Genomic DNA, 12,792 nt, shown 5'->3' with positions numbered 1-12,792 from the left:
GCAAATAAATCCTATTGAAATAATTTCTGCTTTATTTCGGTATTCCTGTTTATTGTCCAAGATTAATATTATTATTTATTAACTTTTATTTGTAGCCCATCTTGTCACAAGACTATGTCTGGTCTTTCTTGCATGTCATTTATATTGTTTTATTTGTTTTTCTAGACAAAAAAGAAGAATCCATAGAGCCAGAACAAAATAGCAGAGAGCTTCCTGATCCTTTCCAATATCCTCCACCACTTCAGGGTAATGTTGGTAGAAAATCAAAAGTACCAGCTACCCCCATTAAATCACAGAATGTCCCTGCGTCTCATCTTGAAATGAAAGCGGAAGATTCAGCCCAAAAAAGAGGTAACACAAATGATGATTCAATTTGACTGAATAAAAAGATTCATTACTGTCCCCAGCTTAACATTACTGTAAAATGCAACGTCGCCATTCATTTCAGAAGTGAATGTAATTATATTTTGCCTAGCCTGTGAAAGTAAGTGTATTTCTTAACTTATAGACAAACATCTCTGGAAGCGTCTGCCTTGAGTCGCAAAATCACCTTATCCTTTTATTATATATTATAATATAATTATTATGAATGAAGATGAATAGACATGTCCCAGGATAATATTGCAGGATCCAATCTGGGTTGGTGACCGGGACCAGAGATGTTTTATCTTCCGAGTTTTCAGACTTGTGCTGGAACTCATCCTCAGAGAGCCGAGGTGGCGCAGTGGTTAAATGCAGCACTGCAGGCTACTTCAGCTGACTGCAGTTCTGCAGTTCAGCGGTTCAAATCTCACCGGCTCAGGGTTGACTCAGCCTTCCATCCTTCCGAGGTGGGTAAAATGAGGACCCGGATTGTTGGGGGCAATATGCTGACTCTGTAAACCGCTTAGAGAGGGCTGAAAGCCCTATGAAGCGGTATATAAGTCTAACTGCTATTGCTATTGCTATTGCTAACTTCTCTCTAGCAGAGTTTGTGCTTTGGCTATTCTCTGTGTTGTGTTTAGATTGTGCCTGTTGTGTGTAGCTTTTTAGATGTTGATTGAGATGTTGATGATTGGCTATTCTTAGCTGTTGTTTCCTTGTGCTGCCAAACCCTCACCCCCTAAGTACTTGTGTAAGTACTTCCGAGGTGGGTTCCTACCAGTTCGCACCTATTCGGTAGAACCGGTTCGTCAAATCTACCGAACCGGTTATAGAAGAGGTTCCACCAGTGGACCCGGAAAGCAGGCCACACCTACAGAAGAGGCTCCAAAATGTTTTGAAACCCACCACTGGTCCTTGGATATGATTATTCTACACTATCATGCTCCTATTTATAAAACTCAGTGCCTCTGAGAAAGGTAAGGATGACTACTGCGTCTGTGGTGCAATCAGAACTTTGCGTGTGTTGAAGTTGTTTTAACGCAAACCAAAGATGCCTTTTAAAAAACAAGTTTACATCCTATTCTTATGCATGCCAGTGCTGTGTGTGAGGTAATTTAAGGTAGTTCTGACAAGTGTCGTCGGCATCTTCATATCCGGTCACATGGGCGGCAAGCCACTCCCATCCGGTCACATGGGCGGCAAGCCACTCCCATAAAGGAGGCCACACCCACAGAGTAGGTTCGAACAATTTTTGAAACCCACCACTGAAGTACTTGTTGCACGCACAGAATAGCTCAAAGCACACACTCTGCTAGAGAGAAGTTCCCAGAGGATGGGCTCCAGCTCGAGTCCAAAAGCTCGGAAGACTAAACCTCTGATCCCGCTAACTGACCCAGATTGGATCCTGTATAATTATTATAATGAGACTCCTCCTGTGGCTTCTGTCTTTTGTACCACTTTCTAACAGCGGAAGTTAAATCAGGATGGTATATTTGTAGCCTCTTTGTCCTTAACCTCCAGAATTTCCTGGTCTCTCTCAATTACACAGAAGATTAGAAGAATAACCTGAATGAGGTTAATGTTAAATGAAATTAATGACCGATAAGGGCAAAGAGGAAAGACAGATGGAAAACCCCCAGAGACTAAGTACAGGCAAACATGCATGAGAGGAAGACTCATTCATTGCTGGAGTAAATTAGATGAAAGCCCCGGGTGATGTAAGAGTAGTGAATTTGTTTTACGCAAAATAAATATTGGAATATTCAGCACGATTTTTAAGTCACAAATAAAATATTGCAAAATAGGAAGAAATTTAATCTTTTTGAACTAGAAGCAAGGAATTTTACTTCTGAAGTGTCAACATCCAATTGCAAAAGGGAAACATGCTATAATACTTCTTTTTGTGACAAAATTGAAATGTTATGGTTTGCAATATTGGTGCTACATCAAATAATCAATTTTTTAAAAACTATAAGAAAGAGAAAACCTAATGTACTGGTGGACAGTAACTACTTTCTTCTATACTATAAAAAGTCCATTTGTTCACACGGAACATTCTTTCTATATAACTCATATAAATTGCCAATATAATTTAGAGATACACTCTGTGTAGTGTTTAAACATTTTTAAAAATCTACTTTTCATAGATTCTTTTCTCTATTTTTTCAATTATTTTCTAGCATTGTTGTATTTATAAAACATACCCTGTATAATTACAAAAGAACTTTTTAAATATATCTATAATGAGTATTGTATAACTGCTTCATAGATATCTGATCTTTTTTAAAAAAATCAAGCTTGTTAGTGAAATAGCAGTTGATGCAACAATGTGTTCTAGTGAATTTGAATTTTGAATTTGAATTTAATAACATTTATATGCCGCCCAATCCCGTAGGACTCCGGGTGGCTTACAAATACAGAAATAAAATCAAAAAAATAAAATACAGGGAAAGAAAAGATAGATTTAAAACAACACACCGTACACGCCGTTTTAGATGGAGCTGGACCGTATTTTGAGGTCAACAGCCCCAGGCCTGCCGGAACAGCCAGGTTTTAGTGGCTTTCCGGAAGGCCAAGAGAGTGGGAAGGGTCCGGATCTCAGCGGGCAGATCGTTCCACAGGGCCGGGGCAGCCACAGAGAAAGCCCTCCCCTGAGTGGTCATCAACCAGCATTGCCCGCTCGACGGTACCCGAAGGAGGCCCAGCCTGTGAGATCTTATGGGTCGTTGGGAGGTATGTGGCAGGAGGCAGTCCCGCAGATAGTGATTGAAGTGTTGAATGAAGAACAGGGAAGTCATTATCAACATGAAAGTTCTCTGGATGATTTTGGTTCAATCTTTCTTTCTCGGTCCAATCACAGGGTTCTTGCGGTAGAGGTAAAATTGGAGGAGGGAGTGCAAGGTGGAAGCTCCTGGAGAAAAACTGAAATATAAATGTAGCATTCTAAAGATGATGGCTGTTTCTTCTTATAGGTCTAAATATTGAGAAATCTGTAAAAGACCTTCAGCGCTGCACTGTTTCACTGACTCGATACCGCATGATGGTCAAAGAGGAGGTGGATAATTCAGTTAAGAAAATTAAAGCTGCTTTTTCTGAATTACATAATTGGTAAGTAGAATGGTTTAATTGTTTTACAAGAGATACCATTCTGCTCTCATTCAATAAGGAAGACTTTTCACTGCTTCAATTGACCCCCTCAATTTGAGGTGGTGCAGTGGTTAGGGTGCAGTACTGCAGGCCACTTCAGCTGACTGTTATCTGCAGTTCAGCGGTTCAAATCTCACCGGCTCAAGGTTGACTCAGCCTTCCATCCTTCCGAGGTGGGTGAAATGAGGACCCAGACTGTGGGGGCGATGTGCTGACTCTGTTAACCGCTTAGAGTGGGCTGAAAGCCCTATGAAGCGGTATACAAGTCTAACTGCTATTGCTATTCCTGCACCTTCATTCTAAGTGGGAATGGTCTATATTTAAGACCATGGAACAGCTGCTACCTAATCTGGTGTTTCCTGGTTTTTTTCCTTATGTGGAGCACTTCATCACTAGCTTAAGATTTTGTGTACTATCACAAAAATCAGGAACCAGGCATGTGGTATTGAAGCATGAATGCTTTCACATAAAAAGAGATGGAGAGTTGTAGTGAATGGCATTGCTGTGGACTACATTTAGACATATTTTATCCTTTCTCTCTTCTTCGATTATTTACCCTTTTGGTTTATTTCTTACTTTCTGTGCTCTGCATGACATTGCTTACCCCAAAAGGGAATACCATAATGAAATGTGTTCATGGTCACAGGCACTTAACTATTGAAGTATCAAAGGCCTGTACGTTATTCCAGTCTAGTGTTATGTACTAGCCATTCTGTAACATATAACAGTATATAGTTATATTTGAAACCTTACGTGTCATTTAATATTAAAACTCTCAGTTTTACTGTATATAATATTCTGTAAACATTACAGTCTTTATGAGCTGAGAACTGCAATGCTTGCTTTTAAAACATGAAAAATCAAAAACCTGCCATACTGAGCCATGCTGTCACCCTGCTGTGTGTGTGTGTGTGTGTGTGTGTGTGTGTGTGTGTGTGAGAGAGAGAGAGAGAGAGAGAGAGAGAGAGAGAGAGAGAGAGAGAGAGAGAGAGAGAGAGAGAGAGAGAGAGAGAGAGAGAGAGAGAGAGAGAGAGAGAGAGAGAGAGAGAGATTATTAGTAGGGGCCCAATTTCATTAAAATAAGAAGGTTGGAATTAAGGAATTAGACAGTGAATTTTGCACCTTCCTAACTTTAAGAACATTGAACTACATTTGCTAGGATAATTTTCCCATGTTTAAATCTATTAAAATTCCTTTTTGCAGCCAGAATTAGAATGAGGTTTACTATGCAAATCTTGAGTCATTGTGCCAATAGAATTGAGTTGATATGATAATGGAACAGTGCTATATTCAAAACCATCACAAAAATGCATAATGCAACAACTATCCTTTATTCTTAGCTGAATAAAAGGTTTGCTCTTTTTTTCCTAGCGAGGCAGCATTTATATTCATAACTCATTCTACAGTGTTTTTAATCATTTTTCTAGATCTGCAATCATACATATATTTGCATCAAGCACCCAAATAATCCTTGTCCTTTATTAGGTATATTCTGCTGAAAATATACAAAATTTATGTTTTTGAAAGCAAATTACTTGGGCCACATTTTTTTTTCTGGGCTGATAAAAGAAAAAGAGAAGCGTTTTCATTGCCAACTATTATGCATTAAATTAACATCATATTTCCAAACTTCTCTAAGTGCTCTCTAATGCAGTGTTTTTCAACCTTTTTTATGCAAAGGCACACTTTTTTCATGAAAAAAATCACAAGGCACACCACCATTAGAAAATGTTAAAAAAATTTAACTCTGTGCCTATATTGACTATATATAAAGTAATTTTCCCACGGCACACCTTACACTATGTCACGGCACACTAGTGTGCCGCGGCACAGTGGTTAAAAAACACTGCTCTAATGGCCTTTCCCACAGCCCCAAAATCGTGACACGACAAATGCGTGCACGACAAAAGCGCACCGACAAAACCGCACCGACAAAACTGCGACGTCATAAACTCGCCCACAACAACACTCTGACAAAACCGCACGCACAAAAGCGCGATTTAAGTTAAGGTAAGGGTTAGGTTCAGGGTTAGGTTTAGGGTTAGGTTCAGGGTTAGGGTTAGGGTTAGGTTCAGAGTTAGGTTCGGGGTTAGGTTTAGGGTTAGGTTCAGGGTTAGGGTTATTAGGTTGTTATTAGTTGTTTGCTGAAGGCGCGCTTTTGTCGACGCGCTGTTTTCGGCGCGCTTCTGCACCCATTCGTCGGTGTGATTTCGACCTCACGGTTTTCTTGCCACGGTTTCGTCGGTGCACTTTTGTTGAGCACGCATTTGTCGGTGAACCCCCCCAAATTCCTTGACCATGTCTCTTTTTGCAGTTATAACTCCATTCTTCTCCCTTCATCTTGTCCACAGCCCTTGAATGGAGTAAGTTATCCTTAGCTCTGTTAAGTATTTAAGAAACTTTTCCCGCTATATTCCAACATCATCCAACCTGAAGACTATAAAATCTGGTACATTTTTATTCTTATATTATTGCTAGTATGGAGCAATGATGATAACAAAAATTCTTTATAGCATTTATAAAACTACTCTATTACTACCAGAGTCTTCATTTGTTTTCATATTTTTAAAAACTTTTAGTTTTTCAAAAGCTATTATTTTTCCTAGCTTCTATCTCAAGTAGTGTACTTGGATTATTTCTATCTACTTATTTTAACAGAGTCTGATTCTTTATTATGTCTGATTCTAGGTATTTAACACATTATCTAATTACAACTGCTTTATTGAGTAGAATCATGTAATCAAGTTTACAAGGTTTTTTTAACATTTTTAAATTTCTTTGACATGCTAAGAATTCTGATTCAATCTCTATCTGCAAGTATTTCACATTTCACGTTCTACAAGAAGTGCAATTCATGAGGAAATAATGGTGGTCAAACTGGGCCCCACATTTCTTAACAGCTGGCCGGCTAACATCTTAAGTTTCAAGAAGGAAAGATCTCCTTTCTCACACAGGAGCGAGTGATGTCCTTGGTTCCTAGGCACAGAAAGATACTCCAGCTCATCCCAATTCTAAGGAAACAAAAAACAAGTAGATTGCAGGAGTCCTCTTCACAAGTCAGGATTAAGGGAAGTATGTCACATGAGGTGCCCTTGGGAGTTAAGTGAGGGCAGCAGTAATTAGCAAATAATTTGGAACTAAATGCTGGTTTCTGCACACACATACACACACAAAATAAATTGTGCTCACATGACTGTTCTGACCCCCACCTTGTCCATTCAGAAATGAAAGCCAAACAGAGCGTTCAAAGGAATGTTTTTATCAGTCCCGGCTCTTGCTGGCTGCGAGCCCAAAATAAACACAGATAAATTCTCTGGCAAAAGTCCTCACTCATAAACTACTACAAAACAGGACCATATAAATCAAGTCACTTATCCAAATGCTTTTCTCGATGGTTGCACACGAACGGAGAACGTTGACTAGAACAGAAACGGAACGTTGACTTCTGCAACCAGGGCATGGCACCATCAGTCTTTTATCCGCAGGAGGAGATTCTAACGAGCAACAACTGCTCGTTATCATAATGCTTTTCTCGATGGTTGCACACGAACGGAGAACGTTGACTAGAACAGAAACGGAACGTTGACTTCTGCAACCAGGGCGTGGCACCATCAGTCTTTTATCCACAGGAGGAGATCCTAACAAGCAACAGCTGCTCGTTATCATCTCCTGTGAGTCCTCAATTGTTCCTTGTCGGTCAGCCCTTCTCCTGCCTGCATCCCGAAACAACTCACAGGAGGTTTCTGTGTCAGCCTCGCTCACTGATCCAAGGCTCAGTCATTACCTGGGGACCAGCTAGTCTCTCTGAGCCCCGCTCAGAGTCAGAACCCTGTCCAGGGCCCTCCGCCTCCTCCCGGCCTGACTCATAGGGCCCCTCGCTGTCAGAGTCTGATAGCAGCTCCCAAAGCTCCTGCCGAGCCACAACACGTGACCATGTGTGATCATGTGTGGGGCACATGGTCTACACCAGTGGGCCAGTTGCTAAGTGTCCAAAATGCAATAATGTGATGCAGGAGAGGGGGCCATTGAAACTTCAAATTCAGGTCATAAGTCACTTTGGGGAGTGTGTTGTAACTCTGAACATTCACTAAGTGATTAGGCATTACACGAGGATTACCTGTATCCAATTTTCATACATCTCTGCAGCTACTCCAGCTCTCCTTGCCATAAGTCACAGTAGTCCAAAAAGTCTCCAACTAGGGGAAGCGAGGTGCGTGGCACGACAAAACCGCGGTCCACTAAAGCGCGCCCGATTAAAGCACGTCACTGACGTCATCAGCAGCGCGACAACAACGACCGCGGAGAAAAAAGGGCGCTTTCAAAAGCGCTTTTAAAGCAAGCCGATTCACGTAAAGGTAAGGGTTAGGGTTAGGTTAAGGGTTAGGGTTAGGTTTAGGGTTACGTTAAGCATTAGGGTTAGGTTTAGGGTTAGCTTAAGGGTTAGCGTTAGGTTAAGGGTTAGGTTTAGGGTTAGGTTTAGGGTTAGGTTTGGGGGGTTAGGTTTAGGTTTACGCGTTAATTTTAGCTTTACCGCTCACAGCGTGCTTTTTTTGTCACGCTGTGATGACGTCAGGTACGCGGTTTCGTCGAGCGCGCTTTAGTCGACCGCGGTTTTGTGGTAGAACCGCGAGGTGAGCCACTAAGTGAGGCCTGTCTCATGCATAGGAAGCATTTCCCATCAGCTAAAAGCCAGTTTTGAATCATCCGATCCCAGTTAGCAAAATGGACCAAGTTAAGCATGGAGATATGGTTTGTTGTTTTGATACTGTAAAAGTTTTAAGTATGTATGAATTATTAATTCCTCTGAACCTTTGAATTTCTTTTCCAAATCTAACAGGGAACTGTCAGCATCTAACAAATTCATTCAATATACAGTACCTACAACTGGCATAGTTTTCCTTCTCTTGTGAAAAGAACCCACTAATCTTTGAGTAAGCCCACCTAGCTCAATAGGACTTGCCTCCAAACAGATTTATCAGATACATATGCCATGAAACATACTTTGTATCATGTTTATTTGTACTTGTTGTTTGTTTGGTTGCTGATGTTGCGCTTGTTACATTTCTGTGACTGTGAAGTACCCGTGGTTCGCTCATGAGGCCAATGTTGAGAAAAGACACGGACACGAGCTTTCTCGGGATGAGGCGACCCAGAATGGGTTTGGTAGCCCCTTTTATTGAGATAGGACAAAGGCAGGAGGAGCAATCAGCATGTGATTAAAAACAGCCTGTCAAACTACAATTGCTAATCTACTGCTCAGGGAAGTTCTGTCAAATCCTGGGCGTCGTTGGGTAAGGCACATCTAGAGCGAACTATCAGGATGTTATGTTATGAACTATCAGGATGTTATGGAGTTTGTTTTTTCCTGTGTGGTTCAGCGTGGCTGCGCATGCCCTGTTATGCACTGGGCCATGGGTGACCTACACAAGGAGTTATGTGACAACATGTGACTCCTTTATAATTCGTGACCCGTCAAAAGCCCGGACGACAAAAGCGCGATCGACAAAATCGCGCCTTTGACGTCATCACAGCGCGACGAAAAAGATCGAAAAATTCAAATAAAAATTAATAAAAATTAAATTAAAGCAAGCCGATTCACATAAAGGTAAGGGTTAGGGTTAGGATTAGGGTTAGGGTTAGGTTAAGGGTTAGGGTTAGCTTTAGAGCGTTAGCGTTAGCGTTAGGGTTAGGTTAAGGGTTAGCGTTAGGTTTTTCGTTACTTTAACGGTTAGGTTTAGGGTTAGGTTTAGGGTTAGGTTAAGAGTTAGGTTTAGGGTTAGGTTTAGGGTTAGGTTTGGGGGGGTTAGGGGAAGGTTTTAGCTTTATTTTTACATTTTTTCGAACTTTTTCGTCGCGCTGTGATGACGTCACAGCGCGCTTTTGTCGAGCGCGATTTTGTCCTACGCGCTTTTGTGGTGGAACCTTATAATTCAGGATATCCCCTTCTTCCTTCCCTTCATAAATACAACAGTAGCAATATATGGATCAAAGCAGGGATATTAGGGGGAAATCATCAATTCCTGCCATAAAATGAGTGTCAAATTTTCAGATATCTCTACCTGAAAGAAAAGAGCAACCAAGACAAATATTAGCCTTGACAAAATAGTTCAGCTATCAGGATCACAGTGGAAATTTGGAAGTTACACCTTGAAATAAAACAATGATTTAAAGGGCTTAATTCCAAAGCAAATGTTGGCGCCTGGAAACAGCATTTTTTTATCTTGCAGAAAGAGCTTATGTAAATATCCCAATGTTAAATTACGATATTCTACAATGGATTATTCAAATCTCTTTAACCTGTATTAAACATGGAAAGAAGTTATTGCTCTGTAGCTAAATGTGGAATCAAGTGCCACCCAACCAAAGGTACAATGCAGTCGTGGGTTACTCATCCAATACAATTGGAACGGGGCCAGCGGCGTCCTCGTGCATGGGCGCAGTTCACGCATGCATCTTAGCGCCTGCGCGATGCTCCAGCTGCTCGCAGAGAATCACGCAGGCGCTCTATGTGCCATGCGCCGGCGTGGAAGCGCAGAAGCCTTCGAAGATCGGTGAGGAGCGCGGGCGGGCGGGCCCTTCGGCGTTCCCGAAAGTTACTTACTTCCGGGTTCATCGACCAACCGGTCCGCGCGGACCAGTTGAAACCCACCCCTGGTACAATGTTCAGATCTGCCCTGTAACTACTTATTTTGCCATCTTAAAAAAATCTGTCTATTATAAATTTCCATGCCTTCCTGGGGAATTCTAAGTTACAAAGAGAGAGACTTTTAAACGTTCAAATGTTTCTTAAAAGGAGAGTGTCCTGGAGAAGGGTACCAGCTGTCCACTGCTGCTAAATTGCTAATGTAATAGTTGTGTGAATGACTTTGGTACAATATCGGGCTGCCCTTGAAGAGCATCCGGCGGCTTCAACTAGTCCAGAATGCGGCCGCGCGAGTGATCGTGGGTGCACCTCGGTTCGCCCACATAACACCTATCCTCCGCGAGCTGCACTGGCTACCTGTTGACCTCCGTGTGCGCTTCAAGGTGCTTCTTACTACCTATAAAGCCCTTCATGGTAGTGGATCTGCGTACTTGGGAGACCGCCTTCTGCCAATTACCTCCTCTCGACCCATAAGATCCCACAGATTAGGCCTCCTCCGAGTGCCATCTGCCAGCCAGTGCCGGCTGGCAACTACGCGGAGGAGAGCCTTTTCTGTAGCAGCTCCGACCCTCTGGAACGATCTCCCCGTGGGGATTCGTACCCTCACCACCCTTCAGTCCTTCCGCACAGCCCTCAAGATCTGGCTATCCCGCCAGGCCTGGGGGTAAAGACCATAGTTTGCCCCCGCCCGAATGTTGAATGAATGTTGTTTGATCTTAACTACATATTGTATTTTTATGTTATTGTACGTCTTCCCCTCCCATAAGTTGTTAGCCGCCCTGAGTCCCCTCAGGGAAAAGGGCGGCCTATAAATAAACGCAACTAAAAAAACAAAAAACTAACTAATATCATGCTACTTAATATGTGTAGAGTGCCATCTACAGGGAGACATTGGCAGTTGTGTAAATTGTTTCCTAAGCAGCGTATTTAAGTCAATTCCATTCATAAAACAAGATGTTCTAAAAAGCAAAGGGTAATTTAATGAAACACAAGCAAAGTCCCTAAATACAAAGCATTTTACAAACTGAAACTGCATCAGTGGAAGAAACATTTTGTCAAAGCCCAGAGGATTCTGGGATGTTTTTTATCCTCTTGAGTTATAGTGAAGAAAAAGTTGCATCAGTGTGGCATTTTTCTGAGTATTTAGCAATATACAGCAATACAGTAATAGGACAATTTGACGGTGTGTATAAACTGACAAGCCACAATGAACTCATATATAGTGTTTCCTTTTAATTCACAGATTGGTTGGGGAATTGTACAGCAGCAAAATATGTCATGTAGATCAATAAGTGTCCAATGTGTTACTACTTTCCGTATTTCTTTATATTAGGATACACTTTTAGAATAAAGAATAACAGAGTTGGAAGGGACTAATTTTGAAGTTTCTAAAATCCCATTTAGCAGGTTAAATGAACCAAGAGAACATCAACAGAGAAGATGAAACATGTTTGGTTGGTAGAAAATATACTATTATGTTCAACATTATGTTTAAAAAATGAATTATATTATGGCATCATCAGTGTAGCTATAATAGAGTCTCATGAACATTACAAAAATGAACAATGATTAAACCCTTATAGAAACCTTTGATAATGACTTCATTTGACATACTGACATGATTTGGTTTAAGAACATGTCTGAGTGAGTTTAAGGATTATATATAAGAATGTAACACTAATACAAATAACTCAACATATGAGCAAAAGCATTGTGTTATTAGCCATATTGCATTTACTCTTGTTTTGTTTGTAATGGTTTAATGGTGGATCTGTACACTAATACAGAACTAGAGCTGTACACTAATACAGAACTAGAGCTGTTGTAATGAAGTAGTGTGTTTGATGATTCTGAAGCAAAAAGAAAGATGATTTCTTAATTTTTTTATATAAATTATTTTTCTTCAGAAAGCAATATTTTTCACAGCTCTTACCATAAATTCTGTTTGAAAGCCTTTTTTGAAGGACATAATTAATAAAACCTCTTATTAATATTGTCCTAAATTAAATTGTTTCCATTTTTAGTATCATCGACAAGGAAGTGGCTTTAATGACAGAAGTCGACAAGGTTAAACAAGAAGCCAGTAAGTAGAAATTAAAATTAAAATGGCCAAGTTTATTTCAAAAATAACTTTGAATGTCATATACATTTCAATTTGGCCATAAATTTCCCCAGCTAATATCACAGAGACTGAAGAATAATTTGGTTGCTGTACATTCAATAGTTAGGTGTTTGGAACTTACCATTGATTGGAGAGTAAACAATGAAATATTTTTAACAGTGAAGATGGGTCCTTTTTTCCCACTTTTTTCTTTAATTGACAGAAGTGTTGTTGTTTTAACCATTCATTCATGTTCAACTTTTGGCAACTTGGAGGCAAGTGTGCTATCCTGTAGAACACTTTCTTTCAGTTGTTGGATGTTCATCTTTGTATCCGTTTTGATGTTATGAAACCAAGGAGTTTTTTGTTTTTCCCTTCTTGTTCCACTAACCATTCCTGTTCTGACCCCCCTCGTCCCACACCAAAACACTCCGAGCCAAAGATACTTTACGGAATTTATTAACAGACAGACAGGTCCTTGGCAGCAAACCGGCACAGATAAGCCTTGGCAGCAATCCAGTCTGCCAAGCTCACAATA

The 12,792-nt window shown here is 40.7% G+C and overlaps 1 protein-coding gene across 2 annotated transcripts in view; it reads left to right on the top strand.

Annotated features, from left to right (window-relative positions):
* SPATS2L (spermatogenesis associated serine rich 2 like) overlaps window positions 1-12,792 on the top strand; it is a 54,357-nt gene that overhangs the window by 36,766 nt on the left and 4,799 nt on the right. For both annotated transcript variants that reach the window (XM_087707360.1, XM_087707368.1), the window contains 3 exons: window positions 166-351; window positions 3,336-3,471; window positions 12,178-12,236. In XM_087707360.1, coding sequence (XP_087563486.1) covers window positions 166-351; window positions 3,336-3,471; window positions 12,178-12,236 — 381 coding nt within the window. The remainder of the gene's footprint in view (window positions 1-165; window positions 352-3,335; window positions 3,472-12,177; window positions 12,237-12,792) is intronic.

Source organism: Thamnophis sirtalis, unplaced genomic scaffold (assembly GCF_051295495.1).
Source record: "Thamnophis sirtalis isolate CommonGarterSnake01/CBP01778 unplaced genomic scaffold, rThaSir2_p1.2 scaffold_1, whole genome shotgun sequence".
In the NCBI taxonomy this organism is placed as follows: Eukaryota; Metazoa; Chordata; class Lepidosauria; order Squamata; family Natricidae; genus Thamnophis; species Thamnophis sirtalis.
The sequence above is the reverse complement of the archived record's forward strand: the minus strand, read 5'-3'. Positions and strand labels throughout refer to the sequence as shown.